Genomic DNA, 26,667 nt, shown 5'->3' with positions numbered 1-26,667 from the left:
TTGGGTGGAATCCTGAACCCAGAGTAGACCATGAAAATATGGGAAGAACACAGCAGCATTTAGTTGGTAGTGGTTGATCAAATTAAACTGGACCTGTTTGGTAACACTGAAGGTGTTTTACCACTCATGGCAATTGGAATGGGTCTCGGGTACATACCCCAGCATTTATACCTAAATGGGTAACTCGGTCACCTTAATCCAAGCACTATGGTGTCATGAAATGCATCAAAAGCAAATGGCAATTTTCCAAAAAGACGACCAGAGATGTGAAAAGTTCAAAAGTGCTTGACAATAGAAGTGCAAGAATCTATCTGACGGAAGCAACTGTCCCTAAACAGGGATGGGAGCCTTTAACACCAAGGGGTGCATTTAAAAACCTGCAGTATGCCTACACCACATATAAAGAACACAATGTGCTTTGCACTCTGCTGACTTTGAGGCCTGAAGACAGCCATGCACAATAAAAATGAATAGATGTAGAAAAAGTGTCAGGGTCCAGATCTGAACCTGGGACCTCTGCAGTCTCTGACTGTAGCTCTTCTTGCTGTGCAGAATCATTCCCTACCTGATCCCTTGGACATCCTTGTCTTGTTTCTTTTTTTCTGGTGAACCTGTAACGCTTTGCTCCTCCCATTGGCTTCCGGATTGAAGCCATGTCTTTGCACTTCCGGTTTCCAGATTATTGTGCTATTTCCAGCCAACATTTTTCTTCCTTGTGTACCTGCAGCTGTCCTTATCTTCAGTACTACTCGTATCAACCCATGGCTTGTTCCTTGACTAATCTCTTTTGCTTGATCCTAACCCACAACCATTTGTTACCAAATGTAAATGAGAACCTTAACACAGGTTACCAGTGGGAACCTAAGCAGCCCTCTATCTTGTGGTGACTTTTATAGTCATGCTATAATCTTTAGGAATACTAATATAGGAAAAAAGTACACACACGAGAGGTGCTTCGATGCCCTAAGTAAGTCAGGTCACCGTGTATATTCCAGCTGGAAGGGATGCCAAGCACACATGATGAGAGCCCAATATCTTTTACACGAGTGTCAGCATTACATAGTTTTGCTTCAAGGTTGTGTAGTGTTGACACTTATGTAATTGAAATCTCCCTAACTAATTGATGTACCCAGGTTGTCATTGTTTTAGGCCACTTTCACACAGGTGGACTGATTGGGTCCGTTTGTCCGTGTTTTAGGCAAACACGTTCGGACCCTCCAGTCTCCCTTACGGTACAGCAGTTGTCAACAGACATGGGTCTGTTGACACCTGCTGACATCCGAACCTATCCACTAAAAACGTTCCCCATCTGTCTGGTGGATCAGATCAGATGGCAGTTGGGTGTTAATGGACAGGTGTTCTGTTTACATCCGACCGACCGCCAACAGAGCAGAGTGAGCTTTGTCTGTGTCTGTGTCCGCTCTGCATAAGCGGAGCAGACATAGATCAGCAGACGGGGTCCACTTTCTCAGTGAGGAATCTAACTGAGCCTGCCCCTTGTGGAAGGGGCCTTAGTCCAAAAAGCTCTGATGAAGAGGGATTGTTTGGCCTCCAAAACTTGTTGCCCTCTTGTTGTTATTTCTTTGCCATTTGTGAATGAAAAAAATACATGCTTGGACTCTCATCACAAGTGTCTGGCTTTCTTTCCAGTTCAATTTCACATTACTCAAACCTTGTGACCCCCCTTGGTTGGAAAGATCCCTGATTTGTGGAGAACTGCCGCACCATGGCCATTATAAGCCCACTAAAGACTTTCCACTATCCACAAGATTTCTTGTCTAGTGCCTCACACCACCCATTGGTTGGAGGTCTGTGCATTCACAAGACAGCTGGAACATCCTGCAGGCATGTTAATTAGCGTAGGACCTTGCACGTGTCAGTAATTCAGAATACAGTTAAGATATAAATGTGTCCATGTGTATTGAAACCATGTCTCCTAACCTAGTGTAAAAAGCTGTAATCCTCTTGATAGAGTTGTGATTCTACCCCAGAGCAGAAATATGGGAGCTACCATTGGTGATCTTTAAGGTGTTAGATCTGGGTATTTCATTCTTGTCCTTCCATTGCCACTCTGTAAGCCACAACAACAAATGTACCTGGTAATTTCACAACCCAAAAGCTTGTAGCTTCAAAAATAGAAAGCAATGACAGTGTTAAAGTGTAACTAAAGAAAAACTTTTTTTTTCTTTTTTTCAGTTTTGGATGGAGTGGAGAAGGATTAGAACACCAGTTTTTATTGGTGTTTGTGCCCCTGTTGGAGAGATTCAATCTCTATTTATCCTGTTTACAATTATCATTGAAAGTGAATGAGAATCCCAACTTTTGGGCTGACACCGGAACAGTAATAGAGGGGAAATCTTCCAATGGGGATGCCAGTTCTGGTGACCTAGGCGCTACCCACAGGATTCCCTCACTTTGGAATGATTTCTCTTACTTCCTGTATTGACTATGGGGCAGAAAGTCGAGGGAAAGGTCCCCTATTGGAAAGAAAAAACTGACAAGGTTTATAACCCTCCCTGACTCCATCCAAAATGAAAAAAAAATTGCCTTTTAATTATGCTTTGTTTTATTCTGATAGTTTCCCTTTAAGGGATTTACTGACAGCTACCTTCCTGGGACCAAGGTTTTTATGTTCTTCCCTCATTGTATCTTATTAATTTCAGGTTTACAACACCAGGATTCGTGCCGAGTCTGTCATCACTCAGCCGATCAGCAAGGTTCAAGCAGAGATGAGGAAGCAGATTCTGGTTTCTGGTCCTGCAGGTAAAACATTTGTAAAGGAAAAATTGTCTAAGTTTGCAGCAGCGAACCGTGTTTTTGATGTGTTTTTTTAGTAGTAAGTTCTCCCCTATGCACTGTAATCCTGTATTGTAATAGATACTGGCTGCATCGCATGTGCATTCTTGGCTGCTGTAAACTTCTGATGTGTTTCAGTATAATTTTATTACAGGTCCTTCACCCTCCCGATTTTATAAGCATTTTGTATCATTCGCTGATCATTATTTGGTGTAAGCTATAACAACCAAGGCCCCGACAGAGCATGCATTCTGTTTATGTTTTGTTTGGTCAAGTGCTTATACAGTACTATTACTATAGTGGGCTTTGGAATATGATGGCACTGTATTAAAGCTGAATTCCAGGCACAATAAAATCCACCTTAATTATTTAGATGCAGCATACCTGGTGCAAAAATAGTTTTCACTGCATCAATAATTGCTCCTGTGCTTCATAGCACCAATTAAATGCAACCTTTTTGGTTCTCAATGTCCCCATCTTGATGGTAGTGCCAGGTCACTGCTGCTTGCTTTCTGTGACCAGGGTGACTGGTGTCCTCACTGCCCCTCTGAGGTCCTCGGGCAGAGAGTAGAAATGGAAGCTGGTGCAGTACATGCAGGCTATGGCTGCTTTGGATAACTCTTCCTGTTCTGCTTCATACCTCTCTGTCCCCATTTTTACCTATGGATCCCTCACCCAGGCTCCAGCAGCTGAAGAATCTTGACTAGGGTAATAAAGATTTCTTGTCTCCCTTCTGCTCAGCCCATTACTCCCCCCCTTCACCACACCTAAGTAATCACACGAAAACAAGCTGGAGTTAAATGGCCATAGCAGCCTTTACTGTAACATGTTAATAACAGTGTAAAACATAGTCACAAGGCCCTAATGGGCATCAAAGAAGAGAGTACCTGTGCTGTGTCCAACATAAATAGGCTTCCAGCTGCAACAACCACTGACTCAAAGACAACAAATTCAGATCCAACCATACCAACTACTGAGAGCCGTACACTGTAAATTTTTGCCCCGTACTAACCTGCAAGCAGGGCCAATGCTACCATTAGGCGAACTAGGCACTGCCACCTAGGGCGCAACCATGGCCAGTGCCACATTCTTCTCCAGTCACCTCATTCCCGGTAGATGTCACCTCTAGAGCCGCCGTCCCTCTTCTGCAAATGACCTGCACGCGGCATAAATGAGCTGAGATCCCGGCATCGGACAAGGTCATTCGCTGGATGATAGTGTTCACTGGCTTTCTGCAGCTAAAGTTAACCCAAAGCCCTGATTTCCATCTGCCATCGTTTGCCAGCATGGAGCTTGGAGTGGAAATGTCAGTGTGGCTGGTATGCAGTAGTGTACCGGAGGAGGAGAAGGAATGTCCGCTATGGGGAACCGTGCAGGGGCTGCAAGATTTAAAGCTGAACCTGGGGCACATAGTTTTTAAACTTTTTATATATATATATATATATATCAGTAGCCACAAAGGATACAAATCCACTTTGTGTGCACCAAATGCCTTTGCAAACTCACTTATTGCCTTTATAAAAAAAAAAAGCAGTGATGACATTACTGCGCTGCATATAGCTTGTCTAGGGAGAAGAGCTTTGGGAGGGACCTAGAAAACCATGCACCTACTCCAGGCTACCTGCAGAAAAAAGGAGGGGGCCAATACAATAACAGTCACCCTGCACAAGGGAGCGAGCAGCAGTGAACAGTCTTCATTACAGGAAGCTCCTGCACAGTGTCAAAGTTTCCCACTGGAATACTGCACAGATCTGGAAGAAATATATAAAGTACACTAAGATTCAAGTAAGAATACTCATGCCTCTTGTACTTAAACTCTGACCTATCCATCTGACTGCTATCTGGGCAGTGCAGGAATATTAGTCCGTTGGATACCATGTGTGGGTGGGTTGCTCAAACACTGACATCTGCAGACGCTCAGATTGGCAAGCAAGGCCACTATCCTCTGTCATGTAAGTGCCCATTTCCTGCAGCTATCTTTAATGAGGCTCCCCGGGATCCACTAAGGAAAAGGTTAAAGTGGTTGTAAACCCACCTTAATAACTTGTACCTATGGGTAACTCGCTTATAGGCTTAGCTACCATAAATACCTCCTAAACTTGCACCGTTTAGGAGATATTTACATTGCATGCAGCCGATGACGCCATCAAGGCATGCGCTTTCAAGGAACGGCCACCCATGCCGTTCCTTCCGAGCCCTGTGCCGTGAACGGCGGCTCACGTGCGCATGCGCGGGAGTGATGTCATCGTGCCTCCTGCCAATCAGATGCGGGAGGATGCGAACCAGGAAGCAGGACAGCGAAACCAGTCTGCCGTATTACCGGTGAGCGGGTGACACTGCGGGGGGGGGGGGGTGCTTTGTTCTAAGGTAAGTATTTCATAATAAGCTGCATAGTAGCTCATTATGCCTTTCGGGTTTTTTTTTTGTTTAATATTTTGTTCTCTTTAATGTCCCCCCCCCCCCCCCCCCAGAAAATAAATAAATAAATAAATAAATTACAATATATCGTTTATTCTTTGACATCCAGTGGTCATAAGTATGTGGCCTGTAGCAGCCCTGATATAAAATGCTGCTTCAGAGGTTCAGATTTGTGGCTCATTTAAAGCTGATCTTCACTGCATCTGAGTACCACAAACAAAAAACGCTATTTAATTAATTTTTATTATTCAAAGCAAACTCCTCCACCCATCCATGTTTACATGTTGTTTTTTTTTTTTGCCAAGAAATCGCTTTGAAAATCACCCCCTAGCATTTCTGGCCATGACCATCTTGAGTAAGGGAAAATGATTCATGTAGCATTTACTTCCTGCCCTTAGCTCAAGTATGCATACAGGAGAGTGTGCTTAGCTGAGAAAACCCCTCCTACTCGCCTTCCCTCCTGAAGACTCCTGGGATGTATGACATCATTTGCCTAGGCAGGAAACCAAGAAGTAACTGAAGAAATGTAAAAAAAAAAAGTTTAAAAGAAGTAAATATTATATACTTTCCTATCTATTTCTACAGGGAAAATGTTCTGTCTCTACCCGGAGGAGGTCACCCAAACCGAAATGAAAACCCTCCTGACTCCAAAGGTCCAGGAGTCTAACCTGACGTCCATGGTCCTGTTTCTGAAGAGGATGGACATTGCCGGTCTGGGCCACTGTGAATTTATTAACAGGCCAGGTATCTTTTCTTTACAGCTACGATACTGTAATATCTTTTTAAACTCTGTTTCAAAGGTTACTTAAAGCGGAGTTCTGGCCGCAAAATCGTTATTTTAGATTTTGTGGCATCCGCTTCCTTAGTGTACCCTGAAAAAGAATTGGATATTCCCGAATTTTTTATTTTTTTTTACTTACCTTGTTTCAGCAGAAAATATACTCACCTTTCCTTCCACTTCCTCCCTGTGCGGCCGCAGCCCGCGCCGTCACTTCCTGTCCCGCAATGCGTCCTGGGAGCTCTTACTGATCACTCCCAGGAGGCAATGGGCAGCGACATAGCCGGCCGGCCGGTCCTCTCATCGCGTTATTTCCAAACAGAAAATGACGCGATGAGAGGCGGAGCACAGCGCGGACGGCGCCAGCCTATTGCCTGTACTTTCCTTTGTACTGGGCATGTGCGAGATTTCGCGCTGCATTGATCGGCCCCCCTCCATCTACAACCAGGAAGCAGGGCATATATGTGCACACTGCGGCTTCGGGGGACCATGGAAAAGATGGCGGCGCTCTGCAAAAATTTTATAAAGTAAGATTTTAGTATTGCCAATCTATTATTTACATGTATAAAATCGGATTAGCGGATGTAAGAAGGGCGGTGGATCACTGTTTGGGAGGTATTTAAAAAAAAAAAAACGAATCTGTGGCCGGAACTCCGCTTTAAAAACAAAATTCACATTTATACTTGCTTGTAATGTAATTCCATGACTGTGTTTTATTTACAGAGTGGTAGATGATCTGTCTAGTGGTTGTCTTTATGTCAGACAGTATAGTCTGTTTCCTTGTTGAGGAACAGCTGTGAGAAAATGACAGCTTCTGAAGGTTTGCTTTTGGCATTGGAAATTTGGTACAAGAAATGAAGTACAATGATTTTTGGAGCGTTTCTCACATGTGTTATACAATTATCATACTTTAAGAATTAAATTATCACTCTCCAAAAATGGTATTTGTCACTGTGAAAGTATATAGGATTTGACTAAAGCTGGGTACACGTGGATCTTTTTTTTTTTTTTTCAGCCAGTAGGCTGAACATAAAAAAAAAAAAACAAAAAAAAAAACTATCTGCATCCACACAAGCGAGGGGGATGCAGGAATCCCCGCTGTTGGGGTATTGTATTCTGACAGCAAGGACTCCCTGCTGTCATATTACACTAATCCGCAATGCAGCGAATTGGCTGCAAGCCGCTGATGAAAGGAGGTTTTCCAGCAAAACAGGGAGGGCTAAACACAATTTAGAAAGTGGCTGGACCAACTGTCTTTGAATCTCTGCCTTTACAGAAGGAACCACCTGCACACATGGTTTCCTTACTGTACCCTATCCTTATGACGCTAGCGCATCCAGAGGTTCATCTGTATAAGCAAAATTAGGAAAAAGAATTTCAACAAACTCACTCCCCTTTGGACTGGCAAAAATGCTTTATCCTTACCCACAAAATATCGCTAGCCACGAAAATCCACGAAAATCCAAGAAAAAGATGATTAAATTGGTATCTAGATGGTTTAGATGTCCCTCCTTCCTGCATCACTTAAACCACAATAAATCAGATATACTGTATGTTGGCAATGTCATGCCACCAAAGGATGCAATTTCCATGGGATTGTCCCCCTGTGCGCATGTTTTGGAAACACATTTTTGATCTATACTGTAAACGAACAGACCTCTCTATCCAACCATCACCCAGGATGGCCCTCCTGTCCATGATCGCTGGACCTCTTCAGTCAGTAAAAAAAAAAAAATATGTTTAGACACTTCCACACTGCAGCCAGAACAGTGGCAATCAACTTTCATACCCTCCCTTGGGGAATGGGCAACTGAACTACACTCCACCAGAAGCCTGGTATGGCTGCTGGCACTGTAAATGAGAAAAGAACATTTTTTTCATGCCTGGGCCAGGTTTAGAGACTCACCTGAATTCCTGACCTGGGCTAAAGGGAACCCGATCTCCATCCCTAACCAGCCATGATGGAGTGCTCCGGCAAACCTAAGTTTTAACCTCCTTCCCCATTGGTAGTCCCCCCCCCCCCCTTTTTCCTATTTCTCTTTCTTTTTTCTTTTTTTTTTTCTCTTTTTCTCTATTTTCTTTCTTTTTTAGTTTTTCTTCTCTCTGGCCTCCTCCTGCGTTTAGCGAGTGTAACACGAACAATAAGCATAAAGATGTGATCCCCAAACAAAGGCAGAGAATATGATTTAACAAACTTAATTATAATTTTTTATTTAGCTGAACACTTAAGTTAGTACTTATTGTACATTCGTTTGGGATTGTACCCCTTGATATACAAGGAATATACATTGTATCTCGAACATTGGTAAAGGTTTTTTATTTATTTATTTTTTTAATATATATATATATATATATATATATATATATATATATATATATATATATATATATACACACTTGCTCTTTTTTGTGTACTATAAAAGTGTATTATGTCTTGTATAATTGAAAGCTTTAATAAAAATAATATTTAAACAGAAAGCAGCTGGTTCCTGTTGCACCAGATGATTTTCGATATATGTGTACCCAGCTTAAGGGTTGGGTTTAGGAGTGCATAAGTGAACATGCCTTTACTGGGTGTCAAAAAATCATTTATTATCATGGAAATATAAACTGCAAAAATAGTAACACATTGAAACTGTCAGGGAATAAAACTTTGCTGCTTGTTTACATTACAGCAATATATCAGCCCTGAAAATGCATGCATAATGAGCTACTGGGATATCGCATATGCATGTATGTTATCATACTTTCTGCATAATTATAGCCCATCCTATTCTATTCCTTTTTATCTCTGTCTTCTGACTCTCTGAGCTCTTCTCAGTCCCTTTCCACATCACTGTTTTATTTTCTTTGCTTTGTGTTCTCTTCCTCCTCCTTCCTGGATTTCTTTGAGATTCTTTCCCCGTTCTTTTAACAAGGACAAGCCATCTAAGATGCTGATTAGTTGCTACTATATGTGGATTTTGCCTAATTCTTTATTCTTGTTTTCCATTGTACAGTTCTATTTTGTATGGCGCCTTTAGGGTTATTGGTTATCTATCTTATTGCATTTGGAGTTGAGGAGAAAAGTAGAAATAGAATTTCCTTGTTATAGTCTTCTATTGATGGCAAAGGTTTCCATCATGCCCCGTATAACTACTTCCTATCTTTAACCACTTGAAGACTAGGCCTTTTTCTGACGCTTCCCACATACATGTAAAAATCCGTATTTTTGCTAGAAAATTACTTGGAACCCACAAACGATATATATTTTTACAAGTAGAGGCCCTAGAGAATAAAATGGTGAGTGTTGCAATTTTTTATGTCACACGTTATTTGCGCAGCAGTTTTTCAAACTCGATTGTTTTGGAAAAAATACACTTTAATAAATTTTAATGCACGAAACACAATATAATACCCAATTGTTTGCTAAAATATAAAAGATGATGTTGCGCCAAGTAAATAGATACCAAACCTGTCATGCTTTAGAATTGCGCACTTCTGTGGAACGACAACAAACTACTTACATTATATTATCCATTGGTGATGCTTTAAAAAGCCTTTACAGGTTACTACTTTAAATTTATGCAGAAGGTCTGGTGCTAGAATTATTGCTCTCAATCTGAAATTCATGATGATGCGTCACATGTGTGGTGCGATCGCTGTTTACATACCTAAGCATGACCAATGCATGCATTTCCATGTGCAAGCATGGGGAGACAGGGGAGACCCCCTCCCGCCGCTTATGAAATAAATTCAGCTGCAATTTAGCCACTAGGATGGCTTTTACTAAAAACGGCTTCACTGGGTTTTAAAAACCTTACTGCGCGTCATCCTGGTATAAGCACTGAAAGTCAGCATCAAATGGTCAAAGAACCACGCTATAGACATTCAAGTATTTACATACTCCCAACAAGCAGTAAATTACCTTTAAGAAAAGCCCTTGGTGACCTCTGTAGCTGTAGCACCGTGAAGCAATTCCTCCTCAGATTCACAGCAAAAGCACTAATGTTGTTCAAGTCATTCTCACAGCAGCTCAGCTCTCCCTGCTTCCACCTCTAAGCAGTGACTCCACAGCTTAGTTCATCTTGCTCCCACCTCCAAGCACAGACTCAGCAGCTCAGTTCATCTTGCGCCCACCTCCAAGCACAGACTCAGCAGCTCAGTTCATCTTGCGCCCACCTCCAAGCACAGACTCAGCAGCTCAGTTCATCTTGCGCCCACCTCCAAGCACAGACTCAGCAGCTCAGTTCATCTTGCTCCCACCTCCAAGCACTGACTCAGCAGCTCAGCTAACCCTTTTCCCACCTCCAAGCAGTGATTTGATAGTTTAGCCCCCCCTGCTTTGCCACTCCAGCAATGACTCAGCAGCTCAGCTCACCCTGCCTCTCCTTCCCAGCAGTGACCCAGCAGCTCAGCTCACCCTGTCTCTCCCTCAGCAGTGAATCAGCAGCTTCCCTCATTCTGCTCCCACCTCCAAGCAGTTACTCAGCAGCTTACCTTACCTTGCCCCCACCTCAAAGCAGTGAATCAGCAGCTCAGCTCACCCAAATCACTGTGCTTCCACCTCCCAGCAGTGACTCAGTAGCTTAGCTCCTCTTGCTCTGCCACTCCAGCAGTGACAGACTATTAAGAGCTCTGACCATTTGTCTTTTTAGCTTTCTGTATCTATGATATTCGCTGACCATTCACTGTCTGTCACTCTTGCTGGGTGCACATCCCCACTATTGTAAATATGATAAAAATACTGACAAATGCTGTCCAATGTCAGTGAGCGTTTTATAGATATGCCCCTCTATGTACTAAGCCTTCTGCAACATGGCAGTGCATTGCAGAGGAACTATTGGCATAATTGAACTTGACCTATATGATACTGCCTATCAGTAGCAATATCAATGCATTTTTGAGGTCCCCTGTCCACAGTTTTATTATCTGTTGATCCTGCCAGCACATTCAAATTTTAAACCGGAGCCTGGCCAAACCATGTCTTTAAGCAGCTGGCATGCTGAAATAAAAAAGTCTTCACTAAACTGTTGCCACAAGGTTGCACAATTGTCTAAAATGTCTTTGTATGGTCTAGCATTAACTGTACTGTACTGTTTAGTTTATGCATTGGTTGTATATTGTTTCCCATCCACTAATTGCATTTAATTTAATAATATTATTTTTATATTTATGAGAGCTTTGCTATATGTCTCTTCTAGTTTTTCATAAAACTCATCCTTGACCTCTATGCACACCAATCATGTAGGTATTAAAACCTCTCCTTTCATTCTGAACGCACACATTTTCTCGTTGACAGGGCTAAAGTCAATAACTGATGATTTACAATCCTCATGTACTATAAAACCTGTACTTGAACCTCCGTCATTGTACAGTAATGGGAATTCTGGTGATTTGATTATTTTCTCTTTTCCATCTAATTTTCTGTAGAGCTGAAATGCATTTTCCTATGTTTACTCATCAGTTCTTTGTTTTCTCAGAGCTCCCAGCCTTTTCACACTAAGTTCATTCCATGTTCCTTACCACTCACCAATGATCGTGATTACGTGGTCATTTTTTCACCTGGCTTTTAATACAAGCTGGTTTCTAGAGAGGTATTTTTCTGGCCCTCTTAGGCCTATGTGAACTCCAGCCCTTGATGTGAGGGTATGCACCTATTGGTTGGTTCCATGCTTCAAAGGGTACCTCTTCCCTTGGTGTCTACCCCTTCGCCTTTGAAGCCCAAGTTCACACTCATCTGCATAGTAGCCACTCACCAAGCCATCTATAGGCATGTTTGGTTTTTAAGAAGGGTAATAATACAAATGCTCCCTCTGTGTCCTTGATGGTCTTGCTAAAGTTGAGTGGCTCCAGTCTCTGTAGAAATTTGGTAACTTTATACAAACCTGTGCTTTGTCTGTTCGGGAAGATAACCTAGTTTTCTTTTATCACCCCATCCTCAGCAGTTTGTAATAACCTTTCCTTCACTCCCCTACTGCTCCTTTTGGGTTTGCCAGGAGAAAAGAAAATACCTGGTACTTACAGGTGTCAAGGAGCATGTGACTTACTCCATGTGAGGGTGCTGGGTCAATCAAAAAGCACTAGTGATGTCATATGAGACCAAAGCCCCACATAAGCTATGTCTTACATTGATTAAAGTGAACCTGTTACATCACTTCCACTAGACCAGCCTTTTTCAACTTTTCTAATAGGAGAAACCTTTGCAATAACTTTCCTTAGGGAACCCCTGCCAATAGTTATTACATTTACAGCACTCAGTGCATTAGTGTGGTGGCCACTTCAAAGGTTGATCCTTACATTTGTGGTTATTGGAGGGATTCTTTCCCCCACCCCTTACAGACAGCTAAAAAGATCATTGGTGTCAGTGGTTACTTAACTAAAGCAGAAATTGCTTAACCACTTTCCGTCTGCTCACTAGAGCTGTACTGCGGCAAAGTGGCTCTTGTAGGTCTGACGACGTAGTACTACGTCGGCAGACACTCCCCCTCCTATGCAGTGCGCGCCACCGGAGGCTCGCTCCCGCTGTATTCAGTCACAGCGGGAGTCGGGCCAGGGGAAGAGCGGCGGCGTTCGCCGCTGCTCTTCCCCGATCGTCGGGGAATCGAGTGTGGAGATCCACCCGCTTGTGTAAACACAAGCGGGCGGATCTCTTAAGTGACAGGCAGGGTCAGATTGCAGGGTTCAGCATAGCTGAACCCTCGATCTGTCCTTGTGTCACACAGTCACCTCCCCCCACACACGTCAGTAAGCACCAGGCATACATTAACCCCTCCCTCTCCAATAAAATTAACCCCTTCCCTGCCAGTGTCATTTTTACTGTAACAGTGCATATTTATAGCACTGATTACTGCAGTAATGTCACTGGTACCCCCAAAAGTGTCATAAATGTCAGTCAGGAGTCCGATCTGTCTGCCGCAATGTCGCAGTCCCGCAAAAAAAATCGCAGATCGCCGCCATTACTCGTTAAAAAAAAAAAAACACCAAAAAAGACATAAATCTTTCCCTTAGTTAGTAAACGCAATACCTTTTGCGCAAACCAATCAAAATACGCTTATTGCGATTTTTTTTATTTTTTACCAAACATAGGTAGCAGAAAACAAATTGGCCAAAAATTTAAAAAGAATTTTGATTTTTACATTTTTTTGGCGGGAATTTCATATAAAAAAATGTGAAAAATATTGTTATTTTTTCAAAATTTACGCTCTTTTTTTGTTTATAGCGCAAAAAGTAAAAATCGCACAGGTGATCAAATACCACCAAAAGAAAGCTCTATTTGTGGGAAAAAAAGGACATCTATTTCATTTGGGTACGGCGTCGCACGACCACGCAATTGTCAGTTAAATTCGCACAGTGCCGAATCGCAAAAAGTGGCCCAGACGTAAGACAGCAAAATCCTCCGGTGGTTAAGTGGTTGAGGAACTCCTAGCAACCTCTGGAGGAACCTTTAGGGTATCACAGAACCCTGGTTAGGAAAGACTGAACTAGACTAAATATCTAAAGACCATTTTGCTATCCACTACTGGTGGAACCACTCACCTGCTAAGGTTTTCCTTGTTTTATCCAATTCTAGGGATTTTTGTCATTTTGCTGTGCCAAGATGATCAGCTAATGATAAAAAAAATTGTCCCAACAATATACAAGAGCTCTGCAAAAAATAGATGGTCATTTAACATTGATTCATTTCCCAGCTTCCTATAAAAAATGTGCATTTATAATCATAATTATGTTTTCCTGTCACCTACTAGGGATGAATAATTTATGAGTGTCAGTGACAGCTTGGCTTAACACTAGAAAGTCCTAGAATGCCATCAAACAGATATTGTGAACAGATACTTCTGAACCCTTTAATGTTACCACTTTGATGTTGGTTATCTGTTTTGGCAGAGGGGGGTGTTCGACAGATTGCTTGCTATGCTGCCTAGTGTACCCAGAAAATCCATGTGCTAAAATATCGATAATCTTTTCTCACTCCAAAAGAGACTTGACAATGCAGGGGTTCTATAGTATGGGACTTGCTATTGTATTTCTTTGCAGGCACAGCAGCATGCTGTGGCGTCATATGTGTTGGGCCTGACAAATTTGCTTTGAATCTAGGAGCCAGCTAAAAAAGTTAGGACCCAGTTTTTTTTTTTTTTTTTAACAAATCTTACTGGTGGAACATGTACAATGTTACCGAAGGTGAACTTTTCCTTTTAACCCTTTCACAGCCAGAGCCATTTTTGCATTTCTTGCACACGTTTAAAAAATAGTTTAAGAGCTGAAGATTACATAAAACTCCAAAACATTATATATTTTCTGAAAACAGCCACCCTAGAGAATAAAATACTGGTATTTCCAGTTTTTTATATCAAATGATATTACTGCAAAAATTTGGTTAAAAAAACACAAAAGTTAATTTTAGGGGGCACAAAAAAACGCAACACATTACCCAGTTTTTTGGTAAAATATAAAAGCCAAGGTTGCATTGAGTAAATAGATACCCAACATGTCAAACCTTAAACATGTCCATACCTTATATTTTCCATAGGCAACGCTTTAAAAGCCCTCTACAGTTTAGCGTTACGAAGGAGATCTGGTGCTAGAAGTATTGCTCTCATTCCAGCGTGCGCAGCAAAATGGAACGTGTATCACAATCAGCGTTTTCAGGCGTAGGCGCCTTGCCTTAAGTTTGCGTATATGTAGGGATGGGGGGACTCAATTTTTCAGGGGGGGGGGGGGGGGTTTGTGTGCTTGGGTGTAACTTAAAATTAAAAAAATATTAATTTCTACTTACCTTTTTTATCCATTACATAGGGGACAAAAAGTCTTCTGATATGAGATCCTGCATGTCTCTCCTGTGCTCCACTAAATGTAATGCAATGAACATCGCACTGCATTACATACTCTCCCAACCTTGGTGGCAGTGGGAAACTGCGAACATTTAGGACATGGGTCCCTTCTCCTCCCTCCCCTCTACCCGGCAGCAGCTGCTATGCCGGTCCCGGGCCCGGAGATGCGCAAGCAGAGACCAGGATACATAGCATGGGCACTATCACTGGACAAGGGAAGGACAGTAGGTGTAGGTGATGATGGTGCCTATGCTCGTCACTAAAGCATGCCTCACTGGATTAGAGTGGTGGCAGTAGGTCATTCCTCTGTCCAATGGTCATCAAGTCAGGAAAAGTCTTGCCCCAGTAACAAAGCCAATCCAAGCCCCCTGCTGACTGCCATTACTGTATCCCTGAGGCTGCCTCTATGGCCAACATGGGAGCTAACATTGCACAAGGCAATGACTGTAGGTGTAGGTTAGCCATGAAGTCAGGGAAAGACTGGCTTATGTGACTTTGTGAAACTAACTTTTTGGGTGAATCACTCCTCCCAGCAGGACACAGAAAACAAAAATAGCCTATGCCCTGCCACCGTGTTAAACAAGGATTCCCCCAGGAATCCTTGTGAACCCTACTACACTTTGGTTTTCCAACCCTGAGAATCAGTAGTGTTCAGAGTTTTATGGATGTTTTGTAGAATGTTTTTTCATGTACTGTGTGACCCTGTATTGCTCAATTTTGTTTTATCCATTACCTTTTATTGACTATTTAATAAAATTTTTGATTTTACTTCTCTACTGTTCACTGCCTCCAAAGTCCCATGGGGATATCCGTTTCTTGTTTGGGGATATCCCCTATAGGGATTAGGCAGTAGGTCACATGACCTCTTTTATGCACCTAGTGTGGAGCTTTTTTATTTTTCTATATCCATTTTTTAGGGAGGGCTTTCACTTTTTTGGTGAAAAAATCTCCACCACACCAAGGACTACTAAGCTGCACTATAATACATTTTTACATTTTGGGTTTAGATATACTTTAAAAATGTCCTTGGCATTGACTTTAAGGTAATAGTGGGTGTTTTATGGTATGCTTTTTTTTTAAGGCAAAACTTTCCCTTGTTAAAACTTTAAAATGGAACGCAGGCTCAGTTTTAAGGGGTTAAATTGCTTTCTGGACAAACATTGCTCCAGCAATGCACGGATAAACAACGGTTGGGCTCTCTAGGCAAAAAAAAGTTCATTAGTGGAATATTGATCTTGTTAGTGCTGAAATTTCCACCCACAAAGCTTTAAGCAAAATGCATTAATGTTAACGTGTGCTCCTCGCACCTGTCACTTCCAATGCAGCCCAGACTTTGAGTCCACACCAACGGATTCTTCTCTAAGCTAAGCTTATAGGTAATAATGTGGTTGGGGATTTCTACTTTTCCTCAACTCCAACCATTATTTTACAAAAAAATAAAATAAAATTTAGAAAAACAGAGTTATAGAGATAGGAGTGTAATACATTTCCATCATTAACCTAAATCCTTGAATAAACGGCAGCTACTTGCTAAACCGGTATTTCAGTTTTGGTAGTAGGCACTGGTGGTTTTAAAGCTGAACTCTAGTAAATATTGACTAAAGACAAGAGCAATGTGTACTTGTACTTAAATCTTGGTGTCATTTGTGTATTTTTTTCTATTAAGAAACAACCCCTGCACTTTGCAGTTTGTAATACAGACCGCTCCTTGCTGCTCTCTCTCCCTGTGCTGGTCTTGTCTCCGCCCCTCCTGTAGTTTTCTGCAGGCACCCTGTGGTTCGTGGGGATGCTGGGTCCCTCCCACACTTCTGCTCGCTGCACAGGCTATGCATATTACAGTGGTGATATCAACCCTATATTTACAAGGTAATAACTGGGTTTTCAAAGGGATTTGGTGTACACAAATATGATTCATGTCTTTTGTGGCTTTGTTCTTGAAGTTTAGCTTTAAAGTGATTGTAAAGGAACATTTTTTTTTTTCTTTTTTAAATGACAAGTGTCATACTTACCTGTTCTGTATTGTGGTTTTGCAAAGAGCAGCCCCGATCCTCTCTTCTCGGGTCACCCGCTAGAGCTCTGGGCCCCTCCCTCTTGCTGAGTGCCCCCATAGCAAGCTGATTGCTTGCTTCCGAGCCGGCTCTCTGCGTTCATAGAAGAACCACCACCAAAGAAAGCCATAAGTGTTTTTTTTACCATCATCCCTAAATTTTGGAAAACTGGAAACGTGAGTAACCCCCAAAGGTACTAATGGACTTTCAAGGCAACTAGAGTCAAAAGGGATATTTTGTAAAATAAAAACATAAAGCTTTTATTGATGCATAAAAAAGAATGATACATCACCATTGTTAGTAATAAAAGCATCGATCATATAACTGCTAACTTGTAAGGGTATGTACAATTTGGGGACACTCTCCTCTTAATATACCCAATGCATTTCAGAAAGAGTTCAGAAGAATTCTTTCTTCAGGGGTGTTTAGGAGAAGGTCACAAACATTGAATTCATCCCTATAAACAGCCTATGGGGATCGTCACAAGTATATAAAGAAATCTCCCAGTGCCAAAGCTTGGGGTATGTCAGATGTCCCCATGAGGATAGCAAGGGCCCCATATGTTCCACACACGAATCTCCCTTAGAGACCACGGAGCATAGCCACAATTGGCCAAGTGTATGGAAAAGAAAATGAACTAGATGCCTGGGGAACTTAGAACCTCATACGAGTAGCTCATACACAGAGCCCCCAATGGTTCCCTCAGAGGTATCCAATTTCTTTCAATAGATGGGACTGGGGGCTCTGTATGGGGAAGTAAAATGTTGATCCAAATGAAACAGGCAGCAGTACTCTGCATTCATAAGACACAGAGAGCGTGGCTCAGCCCCAGACCCCGCTCCCGCCTCACTGGCTGTGATTGACAACAGCTGGAGCCAATGGCTCCTGCATCTCAGTCAATCAGGAGAGAGAGACCTGGGAGAGCCTCGGGTCTCGTGCACATTGCTGGATTGAGATCGGGCTTAGGTAAGTATTGGAGGGGGCTGAGAGGGGAACTGCACGCTGAAGGTTTTTTACCTTCATGCATAGAATGCATGAAATAAAGCCTTTACATCCACTTTAAAGTAGATGTAAACCCTAACTCATTAAACAAACGATCATGAGCAATTAATTTCTGTAAAATTCCTGTTTTCACCTTTTTTTTTTCAACCTTTGTTACATCTCAGTGCTGTGGATCTCCTGTAGACCCTTTCATCCACTTCTTGTCTACATGCACCAACGATGGCTGCATTGAATTTCTCAGGGTGGGTTTCCTGATGATGACGACAACAGTGGGCCATGCTTGTGTAATGTGTGTAGAAATAGCCACTTGTAGTCTCAAAAGCCTGCCTGACAGGGTGACAATGCAGGAGGGGAGAGGAAAAGAATGTTGTCACCTTACTGGAGGTGTCTGAACAAACTTTCATGGCAGGATCACAAGGTATTATTGTAATGAAAGCTGCAGAAGTAATAAAAATGACTTCTAAAAATACAATAATCTGTTAAAACGTACTGTATATGACATTGTAGTAATTGGGTTTACATCTCTTTTGAATGTACCCTTGGCTTATGCTCTACTAGAAAAAAAAAATCTTTCACTAGAATGAGAAAATGTAGATGTTATATCTACAGGTCAATTCAGAAAAAAAAAAAATGAAATTGATGCAATGCTTTCTTACATTCCTCAGTGCATAAAGTACATCAAATATATGAATTATACAAGAGGAAGATTGATATACATAAATAAACTATGACTGATATATATAATTGATAGTGTCCAAATAATACACATTTAAATCAATTTACTTTATGCTTGGGACTTTTTGAACACTAATCATATTTATTCAAAATCAATATTTTGTTGTATATGAATATTGATATGTTTCTTCTAAATCCCAAACATTTAGGTTAGCTAGGCAGTATCCCATGTTAGGTATGATAGATAAGATGTGGAGCAGGAATAAAGATCACTGTCATTATAAGGGATATACTAATTACACCCAAATCATTTTGAATTTTAATTATGCAAAGTTATTTTTTTATTCTTATATTTTTATTGTTTTCCAAAAAAAAAAAAAAAATCACATACAAAGATGGTAAAAATCATTCAATAACACTTTCCTTTAACCCCCTTCCCATATCACGCTTAAAAAAAAAAAATATATTGCCCATTCAAACATTTTAAACATTCGCTATCTTGGTTGCCAGTCCTGGAGTTTCTAACAATGCTTTCCATATCTTTTCAATTTTTTTTATACCTCCCCTTCTTATGTAAGCCAACTTTTCTCTTATTATATTGTTAACCATTCTCAACCAATCTACTATATTTGGTGGTCTAGGCTTTATCCATTTCCCTGTGATTGCTTTTCCAGCATGGTACATACATCTTAAAACGGCTATTCGTGTAGCCCCATAACCTACTCCCTGCCCCATATACCCCAATACACATAGTACCAGATCCAGCTGTAAATTTGTTTCAAAAACTGAGTTTATTTTATTGAGTACCTCCTCCCAATATCTATGTAACTTGGGGTATCTCCAAGGCATATGAATCAAATCCCCAACTGCGGAACCACACCTAGGACAGGATGCATCCAGTCGTCCCCCAAATGAGAACAATCTTTTTGACATGTAATATGCTCTATGAACTATGTAAAACTGTGTAGGTTTTTGGGCTGTTGAATAGGAATAATGTATCTATTGAGGTTACTATGCCATCCCACTGTACATCTGTCAATTTCCCCACATTTTCCTCCCATTTTACACTACTAGGCAACTGACAGTCTTTTCCCAGTACTTTTACATGTATATTCTGTTATACCTTTGAATTTAACCCCTTTAAGGATATAGCCTCTATCGGATTTTTTCCAACACCGGGATTTTGCACCATTTTAATGCTCCTTCCTTAAATTGTGTGATCAACGCATTTCTCAGTTGTAAATACATGTAAAACTCTCCATTTAAAAGCCCAAATTCGTCTTTCAGTTCCTGGAATGTCCTCAAAGTCCCTGCTTTATATATTTACGATAGTCTTAATACTCCCTTCCATTTCCAGTTACTGAAATTCTCCAATCCCATGAGCTCATCCGCATACAGCAAAATCTTTTCTTCCTTCTTCCCTCTTCTAAAATCTCTTATACTCTCTGCTGCTCTAATGGCTATGGCCAAAGGTTCCATCGCCATAGCAAAGAGCAGGGGTGACAATGGGCATGCCGGTCTTGTCCCTCGGAACAGTGAAAAGTACTCCAGAGGTCTTTCCATTAATTTTCACTTTCGCTCTTGGGCCAGCATATAACAATTTAATCCAATTTATAAAAATAGGAGCAAAATAAATACCGACGGCGCCAACCACAAATAGTTCCACTCTATGCTATCAAATGTTTTGACTGCATCGAGGGACAATATGGCTCTTGATCCCAACTCTTCCGAAGGAATTTGTAAATTTAAAAATCTCCTAATATTTAATGATGTTGATCTACCAGGAATAAATCCACATTGGTCGGGATGAATTATAGTATGGATTATTTTACTTAACCTAGTAGCTAAGACTTTCGCTAATAATTTAATGTCTACACAGAGCAAAGGGATTGGTCTATATGATGCAAGTTGAATTAGATCCTTCCCTTCCTTTGGCAATACTATAATTGTAGCCTCTGTAATTTACCCCGGTAGTTTTCCCTTCTCCAGTGGCTCATTCAGCACCTGCAACAGCTCTGGTAACGTTATCTCTCCATATTCCCTATAAACCTCATTTGGCAGGCAATCTGGCCTTGGTGCTTTGTGGTTTGCTGATTCCCTTACTGCATCTCGTAGTTTTTCAATAGTAATAGGTATTTTCAAAGATGCCCTATCTTCCTCTGTGATTTGTGGGATAGGCAGGCCCTGTATAAAGTCCCCCATTTCTCTATTTTTCTCCCCTACCTTGGACCTATATAGATCTGAGTATTAATACTTAAAAATATTTACCACCTCTGGACACTTGGTCGCCTCTCCAACTTGAGTCTCAACAGACATCATAGTAGGCATACTTATGTTCAGGGACATTGTTTGGTATAAGGCTTCTTTCACACGGCCGCCCTGCATTTCTTCTCCACTGCGGGCCTTTTTTTTTTCTTTTTTTTTTCACGGAGCGGATGACATTTGTGTCATCCGCTCCGTATGCCCGCATATCATCCCATCCGTTTGCGGATGATAAGCGGACATAATGTAAGGCTATGGGCATTGCGGATGTCAGCGGATGACACCGCTGACATCCGATTTTCCTTCCTTTCCATTTTTTGAACGGATGAAAAAATAGGGTTCTGTTCCGTTCCAAAAAACGGAACAGAACTGAAAGGAAGAAAATCGGATGTCAGCGGATGGTATAACGCTGACATCTGCAGTGCCATTGACTTACATTATGTCCGCAAATCATCCGCAAAAAAATAGGATGATTTGCGGACAAGCGGAGCGGCCGTGTGAAAGAGCCCTTACTGTTGTATCTCTGTCAATTTAGCTAAGTTTCTGGTGATGGATCCGATGTATATTCTTTTTCAATTTATGTCACTTTCCCCATTATACTCCGCTCCCAATCCCTAGTGGCCTTCTTCCTTTGAGATATTTGCTGAATTAAATTCCCCTTAAATAGGCTTTGAGGGTATCTCATATTGTATTCTGTGTTGTTGTTGTGCTATTATGCCCCAAAAACTTTTGGAGCATTTCTATCATGTGGTCTCTAGGGGAAATTAACTGTAGCCAGAAAGGATTAACTTTCCACTCCCCCCTGTGTCATCGCCCCCCACCCCCCAACTTTAATGTCAGGACTAGAGCAGTGGCGGCTGGTGCTCAAAATTTTTTTTGGGGGGGGAGCGCAAACAGAAAAATGTAATGGGCATTGCTTTGCGGCAAAAAACACTGTAAAAAATTGCGTGACTTTGAGGTTGCAAAAGTGTGAAAGGGGCCTTCAGTAATTAAGGTATAGTGTGCACCCTTTCAATGTAGAGAGACCAGCGTGCCCCCTATTAATGCACAGTGACCAGCGTGCCCCCTATTAATGCACAGTGACCAGCGTGCCCCCTTTCAATGCACAGTGACCAGCGTGCCCCCTTTCAATGCAGGGACCAGTGTACATGCCCCCTTCAATGCAGTGACCAGCGTACATGCCCCCTTCAATGCAGTGACTAGCGTACATGCCCCCATCAATGCAGAGATCAGCGTACATGCCCCCAATGCAGAGACCAGCATACATGCCCCCTTCAATGCAGTGATCAGCATACCATTCCCCCCAATGCAGAGATCCGCATACATGCCCCCAATGCAGTGACCAGCGTACATGCCCCCAATGCAGTGACCAGCATACATGCCCCCAATGCAGTGACCAGCGTACATGCCCCCAATGCAGTGACCAGCGTACATGCCCCCAATGCAGTGACCAGCGTACATGCCCCCAATGCAGTGACCAGCGTACATGCCCCCAATGTAGTGACCAGCATACATGCCCCCAATGCAGAGATCAGTGTGCGTGCCCCCAATGTAGTGACCAGCATACATGCCCCCAATGCAGAGATCAGCGTGCGTGCCCACAATGTAGTGACCAGCATACATTCCCCCAAGGCAGAGATCAGCGTGTGTGCCCCCTTACTTACCTGGAGCAGCAGCGGCGGCGATCAGCTTCTCCTCAGTCCCCCGAACGGCGGCTTCTCCTCGTTCCCGGCGGCGCGTCTCCTCCAGTCCTTCCGCTCCCGCCTCCTCCTCAGCCAATGGCATGGGGTTTGCCTTGCGGCCAATCAGGAAGCGCGTATCGGACGCGCTTCTTAATTGGCCAGGAGGAGGATCGGTGTGACAATAGCGAATTTTCATTCGCTATTGTCACACAATGGGTGGGCTCGGGACGCACTGCTCTGCGCTGCGCCCCGGGTTCACCCTTTGCATCGCCCTATTAGAGCCTCTTGCTCTAATCAGGTGATGCAAAAAAAAAAAATCCCCATTGAACTCCATGCGTTCGGCGCCCCTGCATGCAGATTAGGGGGCCGGACACATGGATGGGGGGGCGGTGCCCCTGCGCCCCTAACGAACCGGCCGCCACTGGACTAGAGGGGAGTGGTCTGACAATCCCCCTAGCCTCATATCTAAGGTTTGTTACCAGTTGAATAAGAGTGTCATTCCCTATCGTCATTTCTATTCTAGAAAGTAATGAATGCGTACCAGAATGGCATGAAAAGATCTGGGCTGTTGGATAGTGTTTACGCCAAATATCCCTCAGTCCCATCTCTTGTGTGTGTAGGGACTCTGTTCTGGTCTCATTCCCAAGGGAAATTTATCAACCTGAGTGTTCATCACCATGTTAAAATCTCCTGAAAGGATTAACTTTCCACTCCCCCCCCCCCCCCGTCTCATCGCCCCCCAACTTTTATGTCAGGGCTAGAGGGGAGTCGCCCGACAATCCCCCTAGCCTCATATCTAATGTTTGTTACCATTGGAATAAGAGTGTCATTCCCTATCGCCATTTCTATTCCAGAAAGTGATGAATGCGTACCAGAATGGCATGAAAATATTTGGGTTGTTGGATAGCGTTTACGCCAAATATGTGAACAATATGTATGTGTGTGTGTGTGTGTGTATATGTATGTATGTATGTATGGGTGTGTGTGTATATATATATATATATATATATATATAATGATAAAGAAAATATTTTTCTTTCTAAATGTACCACTTGTATCTAAGGAGTAGTGAGCTGCAATATATAATTTTTTTTTCTATTTAGATATTACAATGAGAACTGCACAAAAAATAATTTTGGGCATATGCGAGTGATGCGTTATCACATTTTGAATTGGACCCTGAGAATGTTAGTTATGTCCATCTTGAAGTGCCAGCACTCACATGTCGAGGCTCCCCAAACTGTCCCTTCTTGGTTGAATCTAAGGCCACACAACCCAATAGTCCCATTACACCAATAGGCAGTCTCAATGGCCAAAAGAATGAGCAGGAGTTGGAAAAAGGAACTGACCAGAAGCGCCAATGCTTTTCACGTCAGATTAGCCTGGGATTTGACCATGATAGGAAGGGTTGGGAGATTGCTGCAGTTATGTGCAGGAACAAGGTGTACATTACCACCTGCAGCAGTTTACCTAACTAGCCCTAAGTGACAGATTATCTTTAACAGTCCCATCTGATAATCTTTGATTTGATATGATTATGTCCCATCTTTGATGGGTCTAAAAACCCACCTATGGCTCAATCAGGAGATAATAGAACAAAAAAGTAAATGTGTATTCTGTACAAGATATAGCGTGAGGAATTGTTGACTGCGTCTCCTAGAAGTCCCAATCTTAGTGGAATCATTATGATCTGTTTTGGTGTTCTAATGGAGGTGGGTGCGGCATGTCCAAATATGGTCATTTTGAGACTGGTTTTAACATTTTGTAGGAAGGGCATACCCTAATCACTTGATCCCACCAGCCTGAACAACTTGCTTGCTCCCATTTGCATAAAAACTTTTAGAACGCTTAGTCTACAACCTTTTTGACCCCTTACAGTCCGGCTTTCGCTTACTGCACTCCACTAAACTTCCCTACTGATCGCTAATGATCTACTAACTACTAAAACCAATGGCCACTACTCCATACTCATAGTACTAGACCTCTCTGCAGCCTTTGATACTGTTGACCTTCCCTCCTCCTCCTCAAAAAACTCCACTCACTTGGCCTTCAAGACTCTGCTCTTTCCTACCTATCGCAGCACCCCTTCAGTGTTACCTATAACTCTGGTTCCTCCTCTCCGCTTCCTCTTTTTGTAGGGGTACCTCAATGGTCTATCTTCTGACCCCTCCTCTTCTCCATTTACACCTCCTCCCTTGGTCAATTATTGGCTTCCAGTACCATCTCTATGCTGACAACACACAAATCTATCTCTACTCTTTACCTCACTCCTTCCGTCTCCTCTCACATTACTAACTTACTAATCAACATATCAACATGGATGTCACATCACTTCCTCAAACTCAATCTTTCTAAAACTGAGCTCATCATTTTTCTTTGCCCGTGCCCCTCCCCTGACTTCTCCATCAAGATCAATAATTCAACCATCAGTCCCTCCCCTCTTGCAAGTGTACTAGATGTATTCCTGGCCTCTGACCTGTCTTTTAAGCCCCAAGTCCAATCGCTGTCCAAATATTGCAGACTTCACCTCCGTAACATCTCCATAATACGCCCCTTACTAAACGTTGAAACCACTAAGCAACTTATTCACTCCCTTATTCTCGCCTTGACTATTGTAACTCCCTCCTCATTGGCCTACTTCTCTGCAACCTACCCCCTCTTCAGTCTATCATGAATGCCACTGCCAGACTAATCCACCTTACCAATCAATTATTGTCCACCACCACTCTCTGCCAACCCCTCCACTGGCTTCCTATTGCCCATCGAATACATTTAAAAAACCCTAACAATAACCTACAAAGCCATTTAAAACTCTGCTCTGAGCTACATCACAAATCTTATCTCCAAATATCACCCAAACTGTCTTCTCTGCTCCTCCAAAGATCTCCTGCTCTCTAGCTCCCTTGTCGTCTCCTCCCATGCTCGTCTATAGGACTTCTCCAGAGCCTCTCCCATCCTCTGGAACTCGCTATCCCAATCTGTTTGGTTATCCACTTCTAGGTGATCCCTGAAAACTCATCCCTTCAGGGAGGCCTATCCTGCCTTCAGCTAACAACCAAACCTTCTACTTCCCTCATCAGTTCATCCCTCACAGTTACTACCTTTGTTTCACCAGCCCCTCCCTATTAGATTGTAAGCTCACAGGAGCAGGGCCTCCCTAATGGGCCATACACACTATACAATTGTCTTTAGATTTTTTCCTTTAGATTTACCAAAACCATATAATATGAAGTCAAATCTAATCACTTTCAATTTGTATGCAATCAGTCAGCCCCCTGCACTACATAATTGAAATTAAATCTAAAGGAAATCTAACAACAAAATTTGTATAGTGTGTATCCAGCTTAACTCTCTTGTAATGAATTGTATTGTTGCTGTATTGTCTCCCTTTTATTGTAAAGCCCTGTGCAAACTGTTGGAGCTATATAAATCCTGTATAGTAATATTAATTAAAAAAAAAAAAAAAAAGGTTGTGAGCTGCTAGTATGTATTAGAGCCTTAAAGTGGAGTTCCACACTTAAGTCACTTTGCCCCATCTGCTTGATCTGTGTCACCTGAAAAATAAATGGACAATCACAATTTTTTTTTTTTTTTTTTTTACTTACCTTGTTTTAGAAGAAAATATACTCCCCTTACTTCCTCTTCCTCTCTCTTCGGCCGTGGCTCGCGCCGTCACTTCCTGCTTGTATTGATTCCTGGGAGCTGTACGTCATCGCTCCCAGGGATCAATGCGCCTGCACCGGCCCCGCTCGTCAGTTCCGGTGCAGGCACACCATTCACTGCTAAACAGCTTCTGGGCATGCCCAGAAGCTGTGCAGGAATGACGTGCGTGCACTGGACATGACGAGCAGGGCCGGTGCAAGGCATTCTGGGACGAAAAGGACACAGAAGAGGACACCGAAGAGGATGCGCTGGCTTCAGCTGCCCACACCTGAGATGGCAGCGCTGGCAAGACATTTTCAAGGTATTTCTTCTAAAATGTAAGTGCGACCCGGGACAGTTCAGAGGCTATCCATTGTGGAATGCACTAGCTCTGACTGTGTCGGGGGTATTTTTATAAAAAAAAACTTTCCGAGGGTGGAACTACGCTTTAAGCCCCGTACAACGATAAGAAATTCGGAAAGGAAATTTCGTCCGACGACCGATCTGCCAATTTTCGGATTGTTAGTATGGTGCTTTCGACAGCCGACTCCGAC

The 26,667-nt window shown here is 42.4% G+C and overlaps 1 protein-coding gene across 3 annotated transcripts in view; it reads left to right on the top strand.

Moving 5' to 3' along the window:
• Positions 1-26,667, top strand: part of DHX32 (DEAH-box helicase 32 (putative)) — a 186,961-nt gene that overhangs the window by 124,248 nt on the left and 36,046 nt on the right. For all 3 annotated transcript variants that reach the window (XM_082269371.1, XM_082269372.1, XM_082269370.1), the window contains 2 exons: positions 2,664-2,763; positions 5,800-5,958. In XM_082269371.1, coding sequence (XP_082125497.1) covers positions 2,664-2,763; positions 5,800-5,958 — 259 coding nt within the window. The remainder of the gene's footprint in view (positions 1-2,663; positions 2,764-5,799; positions 5,959-26,667) is intronic.

This window comes from Pelophylax lessonae, assembly GCF_965119305.1.
Source record: "Pelophylax lessonae genome assembly, chromosome: 9".
Classification (NCBI taxonomy): Eukaryota; Metazoa; Chordata; class Amphibia; order Anura; family Ranidae; genus Pelophylax; species Pelophylax lessonae.
The sequence above is the reverse complement of the archived record's forward strand: the minus strand, read 5'-3'. Positions and strand labels throughout refer to the sequence as shown.